Here is a 19,785-nt window from a genome sequence, read left to right as displayed (position 1 = left end):
TCTGCATGCGCAGATTGATCAACCTAGATCTCTGGACAATCCGTGGGAGACTCCATGGGCAATCTGCATGTTCAGGAGACTCAGGGGTATACAAGTCTATTGGATCATGTCTCCAGCACCCCCACAGCTGTAGCTACAACCACTTAATGTCAAGGCTCTCATCCACATTCATTCATTGTCTGTCCCCCCCCCCCCCCCCCCAGCTCTCTCCTATGATTTCAGAATACCGGAAGTGTTGCGTTGGTCTAGATTCAGAGCTCAAAGATCAAAAAGGGTGTGTCGTGCAGAACTTGAAAGTTCAAATGGCTGAGCCTGTTTACCCACATTTTATGTAAATTAAACCGTAGTCTAGAGATACCAGTAGTGGTTAGTTAGTTTAGTGAGAAAAGTTGTTTGGAATTTTAGGTCGACTACATGCACCATGTCGGACGACCCTCCTGTTACCTACTCTCCTGTGGACTTCACGTTTACTTGCGTGGGTCTGCTGTTATTTCTGGGTGACATTGTGCTGGACGCATGGGCGATTGTGTCTTTCTACCAAGAAGAGGCCTACGCATGCATGTGGGTCCTATTGTTGTTCCTGATCGGCTCCTCCGTCATCGGACAGGTCTACAGTTGGCTGTGGTATCGCGATGATGACTACAAGACACAGACCACAGTGGAGAGTTCTCTGAGCCCGGTCTCACTCAAGACTCTCCATGTGTGTCAAATGGGAGTCTACCTCAGGTCGGTACGCTTTGTTTACTTTCTATTGGCATCATGTGCTCACAGTAAGTTCAAGTTTAGTTTTATTAACACATACAATGTACATTTTACAGTGGAATGCTTGGTTCTGTATGAGCCTCCTGAGATTGTGCTTCATACAGTAAAAAAAAAGTATAATAAAGAATAAAGAGTAGTGTAATAACAAAGCCAACTAAAGCGTAATTTCATATCTTTACATTGTTTTCATCCATACTATAGTTTAAAGACATGCAATTACGTAACTAGCGGTCGAGCAGCATCATTTATTTTTTATTTATTCGTACATGGAATTACCACAGTCCAACAGTACATATTCATTATAATGAATATGAATAACGATGGGATTTCTTCTTGTACTGCACCATCTTCTCAAAAGAAATTGGTGTGTGTGTATTGCTTTGTATACTTTTGAAGAAAAGTACTGAGACTTGTGACGTTTCCTCCTAGGTATGCCGGTGTCGTGGAAGTCGCAGTGTGTAACTTCTTCACAAAGAAGCGCAACCTGGGTGTCACGGCGGTGTCCCTGAGCCACGACCTTCTGTTGCTGCGGCTCATAGAGAACTTCACAGAGAGCGCCCCGCAGTTGGTTCTGGTCCTCACTGTCATTATCCAGAGAGGCGAGGTGGAGCTTTTTACATGTATGTATTACCGGTACGCCTCAAAACGGCATTGTGTTTGTGTAGTCAAGGAGGTTAAAAGGAGTTCACAGGCTGTCAGATGATCCTTTATAGCACATGTGTAGTTTAGCCCCTATCAGTACATATTTAGAAATGTGGACGACTGGACGTATACTATTCCAAAGCCACAATTTAATATTCCACAGGGTCACTTTACCAAAAAAGAATGCTTTATTTTGTACATAATCTCACACATCCCACCAGTGATGTCATCAGCGACATAATAATGTCCCGGACATTGAATCCTTGTGTTGTATTAAGTACAGCACCATGAAATGATGTAGAGGAAAAAATAGCAATACCTTGTCTTATAGGGACTGCTACCATATAATTGCATCTAGCTGTAATTAACAATACAAGGATTCAATGTCCCCGATGACATTACTGGTGACCATATTCAAACTATTTTACTCAATAAATTTAAAACTACAGTCAGGTCCATACATATTTAGACAGTCACAATTTTCAGAATTTTGGCTCTGTACACCACAATGGATTTTAAATTAAACAAGTTAAGTGCAGACTTTAAAGGGGAACTATCTTACTATTTCTTACACTATTTGGGCAATTTTACACAATTCCTGTCAGTCTATGGAACACATCTGTAAGGTCTATAAAAAATAAAAAATAAATCATTGTTTTGTATTTCTAATCAAGTACTCTAGAGCAGCATTTTCTGCACTTCCAGATTCCAAGCTGTTTTTGGCTCCGCCCATACTCGCAATGCGCTTTGAGTGACAGTCATCCACAGTCTACACTGGCTTTGGGGGGAGAGCTAGAGAGGGAGACTAATTAATTTCGCCACGGGACAATGCATTGGTAACTTGTTTCAAATGACAATATATACCCCGTGAATATTATTGCACGGATCGTAATACGCGTGGGAGCATGCGCTATGATATTTTGCAACAGGTTGGCGGTGATACAAGCGAGTGCTGTGATACGAGAGAGAGCGAGAGAGAGAACGAGCAAGTGAGAGAGAGATGGAGAGAGAGAGATGCTCCGAGAGCACGCATGTTTCCCCCCACACACACGCAATCGCGAGTGTGTGTAAATGCTCCGAGACGAGTCGCACCGTACGAGAGCCTCTCTCTCCCTCTCTCTCTCTCTGTCTGTCTCTCTCTCCCTCTTCGAGGAAGTGACAGGGAAACCGCTTCGCATTATTTCTACTTGAGCAAATTGTTGATTGTGGGCGGTGGCTACAACCACAGAAGGAGCTGAGGTATGCAGATCAGAATCCTTACACGTCACAGGTACGCTAAATTCAGAATGGCTTAGTTCACTGGGGGAAGACCGTGTCTCATCTGAACTGGAGGAATGCGCAAAAATTAGAATTTGAGACATAGACAGTGTTGGTACAACCCCACATTGCTAGAAAACAATGCTAAACACTGGAAAAGGCCATTTATAAGATAGTTCCCCTTTAACCTTTAATTTGAGGGTACTGTATTTACATCCAAATCAGGTGAACAGTGTAGGAATTACAACAATTTATACACATGCACCCCCCTTTTTAAAGGGACCAAAAGTAATTGGACAAACTAACAATCCATAAATAAAATTGTCACTTTTAATACTTGGTTGCAACTCCTTTGCAGTCGATAACAGCCTGAAGTCTGGAACCCATATACTACATCACCAGACACTGGGTTGTCCCTGGTGATGCCCTGGTGACTGTCTTCAGTTCCTGCTGGTTCTTGGGGCATTTTCTAGGGATGCACGATATTGATTTTTTGACACCGATACCTTTATGCTCCTCAAGCCGATATTTATTGTATTATAAATTTTTTTTAAATGTATATATATATGTATATTATTTTTTTATCAATTTTTTATTTATTTTTTAGTATTTATAAGCTCCAATGTCATCGATACTGCTATCGGTACTCGAGAAATTATGGAGGTTTTTTATGAGGAATTTAAACGTCGCAAACTAATCTTGTTGGCCGTTTTCTATATCTCTCCTAAATCAAATCAAATCAAATTTATTTATAGGGCCCGACAACACACGTTAATGTCCCCATGGGCCGTACAGGTCTTCTTTAAACAAGTCAAGAAGAAAACATAACAATAAGTCAAGAACAGAACAAGAACACCATAAGGACCATAAGGACCTTATGACATACCCAGGGAACAAAATTAACTTTTTGACTTACCAGCCATTTGGCTGGTAGATTTAAAAAACTACCAGCCAGGCAGATTTTTTACCAGCCAAAAATTAAAAATTGCTTTTTAGTATATCGCCATGTGTTATTATTACTATATAATACTCTCGTATGCCAGAGTCCCATGACCTATAGCGAGCGCCCGGAAGTACTACGGACGTCTAGGACAACCTCTATGCAACATCCTGTTTGGCGATTGCGCCGATCGGCCACCAGATGGCGCTCCTGAACCGCCAGAGAGCTCAGTGGGTCCTGCTGGTGGATCTCAGGCCAGCGGAGGGGACATATGAATCCGATCGCAGATTTTTGAAATATTGATATAAGGACGACGTAACGCGTCCTCCGGCAACTTTAGCATGGCCAGCAAAGACGTCTAAAGACGGTTCCCGGCAGTCAAAGTGTTAATAGTTTTTTTTTTTTTTTTTACTTTATTTTTTAGCGTTTATCGCTTTTCTGGTCAAGCATGACCGACAGAAACAGGTTGAAATGGGATGTAGAGCAGGGGAAGACATTCTGAGAAATGACGGCGGGTCCGGGAATCGAACTCGTGTCCCCCAGATCCGTGACGAGCACGGTTTTCCCCGACGCAGAAATAGCGCCGAGATATGCGGTGAGCTACGGGAGCTCCCCTGCGTTAATAGTTTTAAATGCAAATAATTTATTGAAACATAGAAGTGGGGTCGGGGACACACACACTGTTTCAACTCACCACCCCCGCATCATATTGTAGTCTAGTCTGTCTTCAAACTTCCACTCCTCTCGAAACCTTTTTATATTTGAATATCAACATTATCTGTGCATCCTCAGTAATCCTCAGTTTACTACAATATACTCCTCTCCTGAGTCCTGACTAGTGACTTCATCGTCTTTCCAAACGCACGCACACACACAGAGAAAGGGAGAGTGCCCCCCCCCATTTCCCTTTCCCCAGTCCACACGGGCTGTGTTTACATGGACAGTTTATTCCCCTTTTCATTCGGAATTAACGTTAAATCCTATTTAAAGTTATCATGTAAACATCTGAAAATACTTAATTCCGAATGAAAATGGCCATTCCGAAATAAAATCCATTCCGATGTAAGTGGCCGGTTTATTCCGTTTATCATTCCGAATTAAAGCTTTTTCTGTCCATGTAAACGCTTTTCACGCATTTTTCGGAATTAGTTCCCCCCGGTCTTTCTGCGCATGATCGCGCATAGGCTACAGTACACATAGATGATCGCGAACAGGGGCACATATTGTTCCATAGCATACGCCTTCAGTTGATCATGACAAATCCTCTCTTACCTTGACGATTAAAAAGCCTCCATAATTTAGTAAATAAAGCTGTAGCCAGCCAGCTAGTATTGATGCTATACAAAATGCTATCCACATTAGCTACATAGCTAACCAACTAAATACAATGGTATCCTGAGGTAACGTTAGATACAACGTTTGCTAGTCGAAATGACTGGACACACACAGGGACAAGTTAAACATCAATCAATTAATTTATTCCAACAGGTAGTTTGAGCTGCATGTGAGCCGCGGTCTTTCTCTCCTCTCCTTTGGAAACTAATGATGATACGTTAGCTAGAAAAAGCACAGAACCGGCCGGCAAAAGTTAAGCTGCTAGCAACAGACACTATAATACTTCCGTCGGGGGATTTCAAAATAAAAGAGCGACGTCTAAAAGCACCGTAAATACGTTTATTTTGTACATTATCTAATGTTAACACGAACCTAAACTAACTTTAGATTAGTTTAGGTTCGTGTAACGTTAGATATTGTAAAGAATAAACGTATTTACGGTGCTTTTAGACGTCGCTCTTTTATTTTGAAACCCCCCGCCCGGAAGTAAAAATTATGCTTATTTGTCTGCTTGTTATCAATGGGTTGCTACATACGGGGTACAATGTTACATAGGCTGTGCGTCGATGTTGCAGAAGCATAAAGGCAGAGTGTCTGCAACACCTTTGCTTTGTCGATGTTGTGGTGCAGTTGCTTTGAAGTTGCTGTAGCATGTAGAGGCCTTTAACGTTAGCAGAATAGACACACCGAGAGTCTGGTTAATGTTGTTTGGTACGCTAGCACAGTAGCTGAGAATACCGGTCGCAGCTGTTTGTTTACTTCTGGTAAACGTAATGACGTTAACATCCTGTTTACGTTTACCCAATCAGAAGCCTTCCCAGCCCCAAACCTTACGATGACTCGAAAACTCCCGATTAGACAGTGACTTTCATGTAAACACCTTGTCGGAATTAAGATTTGACATGTAAACTCGCATGATTTTTTTTTACATCCGAATGATTTGATTCCGAAGTTATAATTCGGAATTAAAAGTCACCATGTAACCGCAGCCGGTCTGCTGTTCTCTATGGCTCTGCCGCTGATCAGGATTAGCTTGTTAGCTTACGCTAACATAACGTTCATTTCGGGCGATGTGGGCATAAAGGAATGGCGACGATGCAATGCATGTTAGATGCATTTGACCCGTTGTGAGAAGAAGAAAAAACCACAGACTTATTTCGGCTCGCAAAATAGGCGCACTGCTGTGTAGCTCTGCTCTCAGGGAACAAACTTAACTTTTTGACTTACCAGCCATTTGGCTGGTAGATTTTAAAAACTACCAGCCAGGCAGATTATTTACCAGCCATTGGCGGTTGGCTGGTACTTATTTTGTTCCCTGGACATACCCCACGCGAAGGTAAGGAAAAACTCACTAAAACCTAACAATAGGGAAAAAAGCTCCACAGGCAGTGTGGAGGAGAGAAACCTTAGAAGGGCCATTCAAGGGGGGGGATCTCCCTTCTTAGATGTTGGTGATAGTAGTGTTGCAGACGGACAGTAGTCCTCCTGCCTCTGTGTCTCTGCCTGCGCGAGGAGCGGGCTGTGCTTAGACACACACTCACTCACACACACACACGGGTGCTGCCGAGTACAGGCGGCTCTGCTCTCATCATGGTGGACAGAACGAAACGTTCAAAAGTCTGGGTCTATTTTACTAAAGTCGATGCTGACAACGCTCGTTGCCACAAGTGCAACAAGACATTTGCCAGTAATGTATAAGCGCTGGTACTTGTCAATGTGGCTGGCGGGGAGCTAACGTTATTAGCCTGAGCTCAGAGTAGAATAATGGCCGACAATCCGGAGGTAAATAAACGAACGAGAGCTTCCGATTGGTGGTATCGGCCCGATAATTATCGTGCATCCCTAGCATTTTCCCTTACATTTTGTCTTCAGCAAGTGAAATGCATGCTCAATTGGATTCAGGTCAGGTGATTGACTTGGCCATTGCATAACATTCCACTTCTTTGCCTTAAAAAACTTGTTGGTTGCTTTCACAGTATGCTTTGGGTCATTGTCCATCTGCACTATGAAGCACCATGCAATGAGTTCTGAAGCATTTGGCTGAATATGAGCAGATAATATTGCCTGAAACACTTCAGAACAGTCACATCATCAATAAATACAAGGGAACCAGCTCCATTGGCAGCCATACATGCCCACGCCATAACACTACCACCACCATGCTTCACTGATGAGGTGGTATGTTTTCGATCATGAGCAGTTCCTTTCCTTCTCCATACTCTTCTCTTCCCATCATGCTGGTACAAGTTGATCTTTGTCTCAGCTGTCCCTAAAGTGTTGTTCCAGAACTGTACACGCTTTTTTTCTTTAGATACTTTATTATTATAATTTTCTTTTACTAACTCTACTTTGACACAGATACGTCTTTTGGTGTTGCTGAGCTCATCAGTGGGTTCTTTCTTTTTGAGAATGTACCAAACAGTTGATTTGACCACACCTAATGTTTTTCTTATCGCTCTCGTGGGTTTTATTTAGTTTTTGGCTTGCTTCACTGATAGTACCGGATCTCCTCTCTGGTAAACAAGAATACCCGGATCTCCTCTCTGGTAAACAAGAATACCCTGAAGACTCTTAGGAGCACTCATTCAAGGGTACTACGACTATGCTTGCACCTCATGGTATCAAAGCAGGCGCTAAAAACAAAATTACAAACATCACAAAACAAACTGGTCAGACTACTGCTTGACCTTACTCCTAGAACCCACCTCACCCCTGCCCACTTTGACAACCTAGGATGGCTTAGAGCAGTGGTTCTCAAACCTTTTACACCAAGTACCACCTGAGAACGTAGCTGGCTCTCCAAGTACCACCATATGACCGGCGTTAAAATACAGTCTATTCAGCTATGCACAGTTCACGCAGGAGGCAAATGTATTCCTAATACCATTATTTATTGTTAACTTTTGTCAGACACAGCCACAATGTACAAAAGGATAGCACTAGAACTAGCAAACGCTTCCACACAACTCATACAATGCAGGGGGCATTGAGAACATAATAACTAACATTCTCACATAGCAAGTGAGAAAATTAAGAACTGTATTTCAGCAAATGTACTTAATTCTCTCTATCTATCTCTCTCTCTCTCTCTCTCTCTCTCACACAGCAAGCAATTGTCCGTCATTCTCTCACACACACACACACACACACACACAATTATTTTGTTACAAAAACTTAATTTCCTGCATTCTGGTGCAGGAACTTTTGAATTTTTACCCTTTAAATGCCAGTGTTTGTGATGGGCATCACAAATTATTGTAAAAAAGAAAATAAAACACATTCAATACATTTTTGAATGTTTACCCTTTAAATGCCAGTTTGTGTGATGGCATCACAAATTATTGTTAAAAAAACCCACAAAAAGTTAAATATTTACAATATATCAAATGCAAAGTAAATTTTTCTGGGGGGGATTATTACAGGCTAGGCATGTGTCAATGATTAGCAGCAACACATATTTTGATGGATTTTTTGTAATGTCAGATTTAACACCAACTCTTTTCAGAAAAGTGGGAGTATTTCATTTTTTATCTGACATTACAAGAAATCTAAAAATAAATGGTTATGATCAGGGCTGAAGTTGAATTAAAGATTTATGACTGTTTAGACTGCATTACTCTCTGTCACAGTGATCTCCTAGTTGTTCCCCACTTAGATTATCTAATAATCGCGCTGCCGCAACCAGAAACACTGGCCTGGCCTGCTTCTAAGTTCAGTGGCCTGACTGCAAAAAAAAAAAAAAAAAAAAAATGTTTAGCTTTTTTGGAAATGTTTTCAAGTACCACCAGCAGTACCACCAAGTACCACTAGTGGTACGCGTACCACAGTTTGAGAACCACTGGCTTAGAGTAGACAACATAGTACAGCAACTTGAAATGGGCCTGATCTACAAGATACACTACTTTTTTTTTTTTTTTTTATCCTTTATTTATCCAGGAATGTCCCATTGAGATACAAGATCTCTTCTTCCAGGGAGTCCTGACCAACACAGCACACAACAAGTTTCAACATAAAACAGGGCATTAAACAAAAAACATACAATTCAAATATAAATACAGAGGGTCATTTGTGCAGTGGCAAGGAGCATAATCACATCAACAATAGCATCAGGTAAAACAGTTACATGTTTCATAAAGGGCTAATCGTAGCATACCTTTAAAAGCATTCACAGTAGGAAGTGCCTGTAGACAAAGTTTCACTTGCAGCGTATTCCATAAAAAGGGAGCATAGTGGGAGAATGCAGCTTTACCAAGCTCTGACTGCATCAAAGGAACATTTAACAGCATCCCATTTGCTGCTCGTCTGGTATTAAAAAAGCAAGTATAAAAGGACAGAAGTCTGGAGATATATAAGGGCAGCTTACCTAGCAATGACTTAAGGATAAAAATCAACATGTGTGATTGTCTTCTTTGGTACAGAGAGGACCATCCTAATGACTGATACTACACCACGCGGCTACGTGGCGTATTGGGCAAGGCGCTCGCCACGAATGCGGAGACGCTGGGCTCGCCTGTTCGAGCCCAGCGCGCCACATTGCTTTCAGTTTAGCTGGTCGTTCATACTAATACACATTGGCCGTATTAGGGGGTGGGAAACTGATGGGTGGGGATCGGGCGGTGGACAGCGACTCCTACAGGTCGGTTGGTGCGCCTGCGCAGTAGAATCAGGAAGTGTCGGGGGCAGCGTGAGCCTCCCACGCGTTACTCCTCGCCACTGAGAGATCGAGCTGCGCAGGTGAAAAGATGCGACTGCTGTTACCTCAAGTACCGGAGGGGACTTGTGCTATGTATGACTTAGTCCACATTGCAGCAAGAAACAGCGTTCGTGACAGGGGAGGGTTGAATTGGATGATACGAAATTGGGATGGGAGAAAATATAGAAAATGGGAGAAAAGGTGGATAAAAAAAAAAAAAATGCACTACACCACTAAGGTACCCATATACATGTCAAAATACTTACCAAAGGTCAGTGAATACCATGAACACAACACCAGAGGGAGCTCCACAAATCATGTTAAACCCAGATTCGGCTCAAACAAGGGACTAAACACGTTTAGCAATTATGCAACAACAATGTAGAATGCCCTACCCACAGCTGTAAAGGAATGTGAATCACTACCCACCTTCAAAACCTCTCTAAAAGAGCACCTACGGAGACTGCAATTCAAAACTGGCCAAACCCCACCCCCTTCAATGTGCAGTTTCTTCCCCCTCAAATGTATATACTCTCTTTTTAGAAACTCTGTCTATTAATCAGAGTTTCCAACGCCAGGGTATATATGACAGGCGTTGTACTGTTAAACAGTACTGTATATTTGTAGATCTGGTATGTCATAAATGTCTGGATGTAACAGTACTGTCTATCTGTATGTCATATTATGTTATGATGAATTGAAAATGGGGGACCCTGATGTAAACAAGACGAAAGTCTTTCTCTGGTCTGCATCCCCTTAACAATTGTGTGTATTGAGCCGTACTGTATTGTACCCATTCTGCAATCTGTTTGATTGAAAATTGTTTTTCAATCAATCAATCAATCAATTGTCCAATTACTTTTGGTCCCTTAAAAAGGAGGAGGCATATATAGGCAAAACCTGATTTGGATGTAAATACTCTCAAATTAAAGCACTTAAAGCACATCTTGATAGTTTAATTTCAAATCCAGTGTTGTGGTGTACCGAGCCAAAATTGAGAACAATTTCCAAATATTTATAGACTGTAATTAATGTGTCCAAAACCTTTTAGAATTTTTCATGCAAAATAAAATCAGCAGTTTTTTTTGGTGAAGTGCCCCTTTTAATGTTACCTTGCTGTGAAAGGACTACTACTTTGTGTTGTAATGTAATGATTAATGGTCTAGTTTTTCAACGTCTGTGGCACGATACTAGGCTGAGAGTTTTCATACAGAAGATGTCAGAACAGTGTCATAAGTTAAAGCTCAATGGGTTATCCAGATATTTTTTTAAATCTTTTACATTGAAATGTCCTGACCTCTCTGTGGTCTAATAATGCATGTCAGCAGGTAACAAACATGAGCCGTTATCAGCCTAGTATCGTGCCACAGAAGTTAATATTGTGGGAAAACTAGACCATTAATCATGAAATTACAACAACGCTACAAAAAGTAGTAGTAATTTCACAGCAAGGTCATTGACCAATGACCACTGAGTGATCAATCTATGGACGCCATAACAAACCACAGTAGCTTGGGTACTGCGTCCGTCCAAATTCCAAAGCCACGATAGGGACTAGGTGCAGCTAGAACTAGTCTGTGGCGCGCTACCCCTTTGCTTTGGCACCACAATATTGCCTGTGTCCCATAGACCACTGCAACACTTCCGGTATTCTGAAATCATGGGAGAGAGAGAGCGGGGGGAGAAAATTAATGAATGTGGCTGAGAGCCTTGCCATTAAGTGGTTGTAGCTACGGCTGTGGGGGTGCTGGAGACATGATCCAATAGATGTTTATACGCCTGAGTGTCCTGAACATGGAGAGACCAATCCCAAGTTGATCGGCACTTTCTCGGCTGAGCTATAGTCACTTTTCCGCACCCATTCCCGTACGCTGCATGCACAGATTGACCTAGATCTCTGGACAATCCAGAGAGACTCCGTGGGCAATCTGTGCATGCAGAGTTCGGGAGTAGGTGCGGAAAAGTGACTATAGACTATACTATAGTGACTATTAGTCTTTGTTTAGGGAAGGAAATAGAGATCACTGAAAAGCCAATCAAGTGTATGCCATTTTGGAGCTAGAAAGTAACCACCGATTGTACTATACATACTGTAGGAGCATCTCCTAGGTTCAACGTGGGCTCACTTTGCCTCACACAATTTGTAACGCAAGAAGCCAATTTAATGGTGGATTCTTGTACCGGATTTGAAAATGGGGGACCCTGATGTAAACAAGACAAAAGTCTTTCTCTGGTCTGCATCCCCTTAACAATTGTATGTATTGAGCTGTACTGTACCCATTCTGCAATCTGTTAATAAAGTTTTCAATCAATCAATCTCTCTTCTCCTCAGTGTTAAAGGCAGCCGGTTCAGCATCGGCCATCGCCTGTGGTGTGACTCTGTACCATCGCGCCCTGCGCTCCTTCCTGCCCGACAAGAAGAAGCAGACGAACTTTTCGTCGTTGGTCTACTTCCTCTGGAACCTGCTGCTGATCGCCCCCCGCATTGCCGCCCTCAGTCTTTTCGCCTCCGTCCTGCCCCGTTTCATCTTTGCCCACTTCCTGTTTTCCTGGATGATCCTGGTCTTCGTCGCCTGGTGGTTGCAGACAGACTTAATGTCAAGCGTTGGTGGAGAGGGGCTCTACCGGGCCACCGTAGGCCTTATCTGGTATTTCAGCTGGTTCAACGTGGTGGATGGACGGACGAGGTTCTGGTCTATGCTGTACCACGCAGGGATGATGCTGGATCTGGTGCTGCTGTGTGGTCTGTGGTGTTGGCGGATCTACTGTGAACTGCCGCAGCCCCACTACACCTTTATAGTTAGTTCTGTAATCATTGCAGTCTATGGTATCGGTCTTGCATGTAAAGTAATGTATTACACGTTATATCATCCAAAGATGAAAGATCCAAAGTGTGAAGCGGTTAAGAGTTTGGACTTGCTAGTCGAACAGGATACTGAGATGTCAATATATGAAACGGACTGTATAGAGTCAATGTATGAAACGGACTGTATAGAGACAGAGGACCGCAGCATGCCTGGCCAAAAACTAAATAAAAGAATGAAGAAGTTGTCGGAGAACTTTTACTCCTGACCCGCATCACTTGACAGCCTCGAGACACAAAGGGGAAGATGAAGGTGACTGTGAGTCATACAGGCTTGCGTGGATAGAGATGCTTGAAATGTTTGGCGCTTTGTGCAGCTTTTTGACAAGAACGATGTGAAGCATGCCAAGCTACAGGGGAGGAAATTAGGCCACTTTACTGGCCAAATGCTGGTATTTTTTACGTTTGGCTGGTAAAAAAAATCAGATACCCGCCAGTTGGCTGGTAAGCCAAAAAGTTTGTTTCCTCCCCTGCTGGCGAGTATACAAAAAAATTAAACATTCTGCAATCACTGCACTGGCAAACGGTGCGCGTCTTCTGAGTGTTCGCTTTAGTTGACAGTGCCACGAGAGCACTGCACAAGACCACCCGCGGACATATAATGTTTAATAAACGTTTGCGCAGTACTGGCCAACCCGCAGACATATAATAATAAAAGTCCCGCGGTACTAGGCTAGCCATCAGGAGCACTCGCAAACAGATAACGTTAAACACAGCAGAAGATGGAAAACAGACAGACTGACCAACGGGGAACTGCATCCAACCCTAGTACAACCCTCGAGTATAAGTTACTAAGGACACATTTAAATCACAGAGGTGTAATGTTAGTCTACTGGAACTGTATACAGTGGTTAGCTTCTAGTTAGCGTTTTAGCTATAGCTGCTTGCTAGCTAACGTTAGCCCCGTGTGCTCAAAGCAGCCAGCTAGGTGTATCTGTTATGACTATAATGTTTCCAAAAAAGCACCGGACTACGACGTAAGGTTAGACATTTTATTTCATGCTCAAAAGCCCCTGTCTTGCACATCGCAGTCACGAAAGGGGCTAGCTCAACCAGTGCACTGTGCACAACAGCACACCAACCCAACTGACGTTACCACAACACTTGACGGTACTTCACAGCACTGTCGTAAGACCACCGTGCTGTCTTAAAGGCACAGTGTGCCTACCCAGATGCATACACAACATTGACACGGCTTGACACGGCTTGACATACAAAGAAGTAATTATCACAATTAGCGATTTTTTTTGTCTGGTAAAAAATCTGTTTGGCTGGTAAAAAAAATCAGATACTCGCCAGTTGGCTGGTAAGCCAAAAAGTTAGTTTCCTCCCCTGCCAAGCTAATTCAGGCAGTCAACTGGAGTGCCAAGTAGGACATGGCTTTATATAGTCCTGTTTGTAATTAATCACTCCTTGACGCCAAAATAAAATGTTTACCTTCATTCTCAAATAAAATTCTTATTTCAATACAGGAGTTGTAGTGCTATTTTTGGAAGTGAGGGAGCACACAATCAATCAATACAATGTATTTTGTATAGCACATTTAAACATGACACTTGTCAACCGACATGCTTTACAGTGGGTCACGTAGCAAAACAAATTGAAAGTACTCCTAAAGTATAAATAAACAGAAAATAAACAACCAACAGAAACAAAGAAACGGAACAACACACCAAAACAAACAAGGCAAGAGTCAGAGTGAGTCAGGGAAGGCTAAGGAATATAGGTGAGTTTTGAGCTTAGATTAAAAGACTCTATGGAGGGGGTAGATTTGATGGACGTGGGGATGCTGTTCCAGAGGTCAGGGGCTGCGATAGCAAAAGCACGCACGCACGCCCCCCCCCCCCCCCCCGCAATATCTGGGCTCCGGCAGCTAGCAACGTTCAGGTTAATATGATACTCTTATTTTGAAAACCCTCTAGCAACTCCGCGAGTCATACGATATCCGCCCAGTCCGTGTTGTTTCTTGAAAACAGAGCAGCGTTGTAAACGGAGCAGCGTTAACACAGCAGTGCGCCTACAGGCGCGAAATAAGTCTGTGATGTTTTTTTTTCTTCTCACAACGAGTCCAATGCAGCTACATGCTTTGCACCGTCGCCATTCCTTTATGCCCACATCGCCCGAAATTAACGTTTATGTACCAATCACTACAACGTTAACGTCAGCTAACAAGCTAATCCTGATGATCAGACGAGGCAGAGCCACAGTAAACAGCACTGAGGAAAGGGAAATGGGGGGGGGGGGGCACTCTCCCCTTCCCTGTGTGTGTGTGCGTGCGTTTGGAAAGACGACGGAGTCACTAGTCAGGACTCAGGACAGGAGTATATTATAGTAAACTGAGGATGGACAGATAATGTTGATATTCAAATATAAAAAATGTTGAGAGGAGTGGAAGTTTGAAGACAGACTACAATATGATGCGGGGGTGGTGAGTTGAAACAGTGTGTGTGTGTCCCGACCCCACTTCTATGTTTCAATAAATTATTTGCATTTAAAACTATTAACGCTGACTCATTCCTTCAGTCCACTCAAAATTATGCTAATATTCCTTATGTTGTTTATGATATTAATTGAAAATAGCATACGAGAGTATTATATGTAATAATAACACATGGCGATATACTAAAAAGCTATTTATAATTTTTGGCTAGTAAAAAATCTGCCCGGCTGGTACTTTTAAAAATCTACCAGCCAAATGGCTGGTAAGTCAAAAAGTTAAGTTTGTTCCCTGCCTGGCTGTGAGCTCATTATCCTCTAGACTGTAGCAAAGCAACTTTTCTACAAATACAAGAGGCCTTCATTCATTCATTCATTCACTTCCCCAGCCCAGGGATTGAACCAGCAATGGCCGTTCTTAGCAGGTGGTACATGCCGTGAACCGTCTCGAGTAAGACGACTGAAGATCAGGCCTAAAGTAATTATCATTAATTTCTAATTGACATGAGTTGGACGTTACAATGTAGCCTGGTGGATTACTAGTAGCACTAGTACTAAATACACACAGTGCAGAAAAGACATGACTGGACAACATTTCCAAATATGCATTGAATGTAGCCAATCATTTGCATGCGTCATCACAAAACTGCATTAAATCGTCCACACTGGGGTAGAAATCTAACTTTTTCCTTTTTCATTCTCTGGCCATTGGGGGGGGGGGGGGGGGGGGGGGTTAAAAAATATATATATATTTATTACATGGCGTTTTCACATTCGCCGAAATGCTTGCTTGTGATTGGTCAATAGCGCTCGTCAGTAGGGATGGGTATCGTTAGGATTTTATCGATACTACTACTCTTATCGATACTGCTTACCGGTTCGGTACTTTATCGATACTCTTATCGGTTCTTTTTGGTTCTTTTTTTGCAAGAAAAAAAGACAATTAATTAAGAACAGAATCAACATTGCTTTATTATTTATAAATACAACTTTATAAATAAGTATTATAAATAAATATAATTTCTTCAGCAACAGCAGCAGCAATGTTCTTTTATATAACTTTATAAATAAATATAATAAATGAATATAATTTCTTCAGCAACAGCAGCAACAATGTTTTAAATGTGTCTGACTCTGAATTATAGACTTTTTATAATAAACAACAAATGCAAAAGGCTAACAGAACTGTGACACTCGTTCACCCTATCCTCTGTCATCCTTCCTCTAGCTGCTAGGGTGAAAGGACTTTGGGTGGTGGAGGGAGGTAGAGGGAAGGATGTGTGGTGGCCCTGGGCTCACTGGCCTGGGACACATTGGTGGCTGACGCCTCAGCTTGACGATCTATAAAAAGTTTAGATTGTAGTATTTGTAGCTAAACAATTATTTTGTTTATTAGCCTATTTGTAATAATTCGTTATTAGCCTAGGAAACTCTGTATCTTGGCTTACCGGCGGCAGTGGACGTGGATGCAGATGGAACACTGCGCGCAAGGCAGTCGAATACGCGCATTTCTGCACACTAATATCATGTTTTGCCAACAGATGTTTTGATAAATTGCTCGTATTGCCACCCTTACTGGCAAATGTTTTGTTGCACTTGTGGCAACGTGCGTTGTATATCCATACTTTCTTTAGAACGCTTCGCTCTATCCGCCATCACGAGTCACGGTGCATGCAGACTCAGAGCTGTCTGTGTCTGTGTGCAGCGCGCTTCAGCACGGAGAACTTTCATTAAGGAGTACCCGTATGTAGCACTACTAGCGAGCGACTCGCGAGGAGTGTGTGTAATAATGACTCGCTGTGGCTCGCTTCTCGTGCAGAGACAGAGAGAGGATAGATCGTTTGCAACTTTTAAATAATAATAATAATAATAATAATAATTTCTCTAGAGTATCGATAGCAGTACCGAGGACGTCGGAGCTTATAAATACTCCGGTATTTTCTAATATAGTACCGGTTCCCGTTTAAAACCGGGGTCCGGGGGGCATCCCTACTCGTCAGAGGTCCGTTATTACTCGATAACGGACCCCTGCCGAACAATAATGACCGCTGTACGCAGCTGTTCGCAATCAAGGCCACTGACACACTGCATCAGTGCAGCCAATCAGACACACCTGCCGGCTGCACTGAGAGCGGAGTGTGTGTGACGATGACAGCGGAGCCAGAACAGAACTGCGTCTGCATTTGATCTCGCCTTGTCGATGTAAAATGAATTAGGTATATTGTTAGTAAGTTAGCCATGTAATAAGCGGGATAATGTATAGCTATACTCGATCATTGTCGCAAAATAATTGACCTTCACGGACGTTTAAACCACCTCGGCGCGGCGCCTCTGTATTTTAAACTCTGCGTCGGTCAATTATTTTGCGACAATGACCTTGTAGCTATACATTATCCCTTACATATATATTAGGGATGCTCGATATTGGCTTTTTTACCGATACTGATATTGTCCAACTCTTAATTTCCGATACCGATATCAACCGATACAGATATATGCAGGGTTTCCCCTCCCCCAAAAATTGAATAATTTCAGGTAATTAACATTACATATCTCTTGTTGTGGAATTAACACAACATTATGCATACTTTTGACAATAAATAAAATCTTAATTTGTTCTTACTTGCTTGCCTGGGTAAATAAAGGTTATAGAAATGTAAAAAAAAAAATTAAAAAAATTAAACCGATAGATATTTTCCGATATCACATTTTAAAGCCGATATCGGCCGATAATATCGGACATCCCTAATATATATATAAATGTGTCGGTTTGTCTGATAGCAAGTCCTAATATCTGTGGTACACTACACATCATGTGAACAGATGCAGCACAAATCTGGGATCCAACCCACTGAAATGATCACTGGAGTAGATGTAGCAGTACTGTCCATCTGTATGTCATGTATGTTATGATGAATTGGACCCTGATGTAAACAAGACGAAAGTCTTTCTCTGGTCTGCATCCCCTTAACAATTGTATGTATTGAGCTGTACTGTGTATTGTACCCATTCTGCAATCTGTTAAAGTTTTCAATCAATCAATCAAGGAATTGCACTGACTTGCAGCAACATAGCACTACACTGACTCCTCCCATTAGCCTGCTGCTAGCTACGTGGCAGCCTAGCCACCCAGTCAACAACTACACACTATTTACTTGTTGTTATCCACCCAGCCGGTAAGTTATTATTACACGAGCTAGCTTCCCAACTCTGCATCCCCCTCGTCTTAAATCTGTAAATATGAACGTTCAAATTTACAGATTAGACATGTTATATGATAACTTATATCAATGTGAGGCACTCCTTCTGCACCAGTCACACACACACACAACACACACCAATCAGCTGGTGGTGTTGAAGCACATAGAGCTAAGCTAGCCAGGCTTGTTTGTATACTCAATAATTTCTATATTGATTCGTTGATTGATTCAACCAGCTTAACGAAATAGCCACATAGCTAGCTAGCGTTAATACTACTAATAATACTAATAAAGCGACATTACGCACCTATGATGAGGTCCAACTGTAACGTTGGTGACGTTAGCCTCGCTGCTGCTGCTGCTGCTGCTGGTCAGTAGTGTCTCAGCAGAGCATCGTACTGTTGATCTGTGTTTCCTCCTCACTGACAGACAATCACACGTATTTCAGAGGACTTTGACTGTCAGAACATGTTGTGACAGTGACGGGCGACCCGACCGCAGTCTTCATTCACTGCAACTCCACCGCGACCCTCAACAGAGCCAACAACATGTGCGTTTAGAGAGTCGCGACAAAGCGGCTTAAAATAAGGACACACTCTACTTCCGCTCTGAAATGGACTAGAGATATCAAAATAAAAGTCCCCAATCTCAATTTCATTATACACGTGTTGTGTGTGTGTGTGTGTGTGTGTGTGTGTGTGTGTGTGTGTGTGTAATGTATTAACTAGGGCTGTCTTAAATACTTCGAAGCTTCGAGGCTTCGTTCGATGGGCATGGGATTAGAATATGAAAATGTAATTTGATTATTAAAAAAAATTATATGAATATTTGTTTTTGTTTTTTTGTTGTTGTGCAAAATCAACTCTGCCTCTCTTACACCTCACGCACAGTCAACCGCTCTGGTAAAATAGTCAACGATCCCTCCCACCTGACCCAGCACACCATATTATTCCAGTGCATGCCCTCAGGTCGCTACAGGTCAATTCTAACTAAACACACACGCTTCAAGAACAGTTTTTTCCCCACAGCAGTCCGAACACTAACCGCCCTGGCCCCGCAGCCCCTTGCACAGACGGGCAAGCATCCGAACTGAACATGAACTGAATTGAACCGACGCTGACACTTGTTATATGTGACTGTCCTCCTGTATGTATTTATTGTGGGGATTGGGAGGTGGGAGGGGGGGCTTACAACAAGCAATGCTGTTTGTTATTTAAGATGAGGTCGGACTCGGCACTGACAGATTTGTGTTCATTGTGCTGCTTTTATAAAGCCTCAAATGACGGCTTACAATATTTCATGAAAGCAAAGTGTTTTGTTTGTCTAAGATTTAAAAAGGTTTAAACTTTACAGCACTGACAAACTTGAACAAAGTGCTGTACAAGTCCCACAACATTAAAAAAAAAAAAAAAAAAATTTGAATAAAGTTTTTTTATTTATTTTTTTATCTCGAAGCTTCGAATTCTCGGCCCCGAAGCTTCGAATTCCAAAAAGGCTATAGGCTATATGCCTTGTAAAAAGTAAACAAAAGAACACTCAGATACAAAACATATACCACATGATAAAGGAAACCCTCTTCTTCCTTAAACACATGGTTTTACACCCATAGCAGTGTATAGTTGCTATATGGGAGCTTTTAGAATGCTGCCTACATAAG

The 19,785-nt window shown here is 42.2% G+C and overlaps 2 protein-coding genes across 2 annotated transcripts in view; one reads left to right on the top strand and one right to left on the bottom strand.

Moving 5' to 3' along the window:
• The window catches only part of brf1a (BRF1 general transcription factor IIIB subunit a), a 182,562-nt gene extending 163,906 nt beyond the window's left edge, over window positions 1-18,656 (bottom strand). Inside the window, exon 1 of the mRNA XM_084308841.1 lies at window positions 18,436-18,656. The gene's annotated coding sequence lies outside the window, so the exon portion shown is untranslated. The remainder of the gene's footprint in view (window positions 1-18,435) is intronic.
• LOC311223748 (XK-related protein 8-like) lies at window positions 422-18,688 on the top strand (the record flags this gene model as incomplete). The annotated part of the gene is made up of 4 exons (XM_084308519.1): window positions 422-726; window positions 1,192-1,382; window positions 11,962-12,372; window positions 18,609-18,688. The coding sequence occupies 4 exons, from the start codon at window positions 422-424 to the stop codon at window positions 18,686-18,688; spliced, it is 987 nt and encodes a 328-aa protein (XP_084164645.1).
• Between the last annotated feature and the right edge of the window lie 1,097 nt (window positions 18,689-19,785).

Source organism: Notolepis coatsorum (assembly GCF_963971535.1).
Source record: "Notolepis coatsorum genome assembly, chromosome: 2".
Taxonomy (NCBI): domain Eukaryota; kingdom Metazoa; phylum Chordata; class Actinopteri; order Aulopiformes; family Paralepididae; genus Notolepis; species Notolepis coatsorum.
Note: the sequence above shows the minus strand (reverse complement) of the source record. Positions and strands in the feature narration are given on the sequence as shown.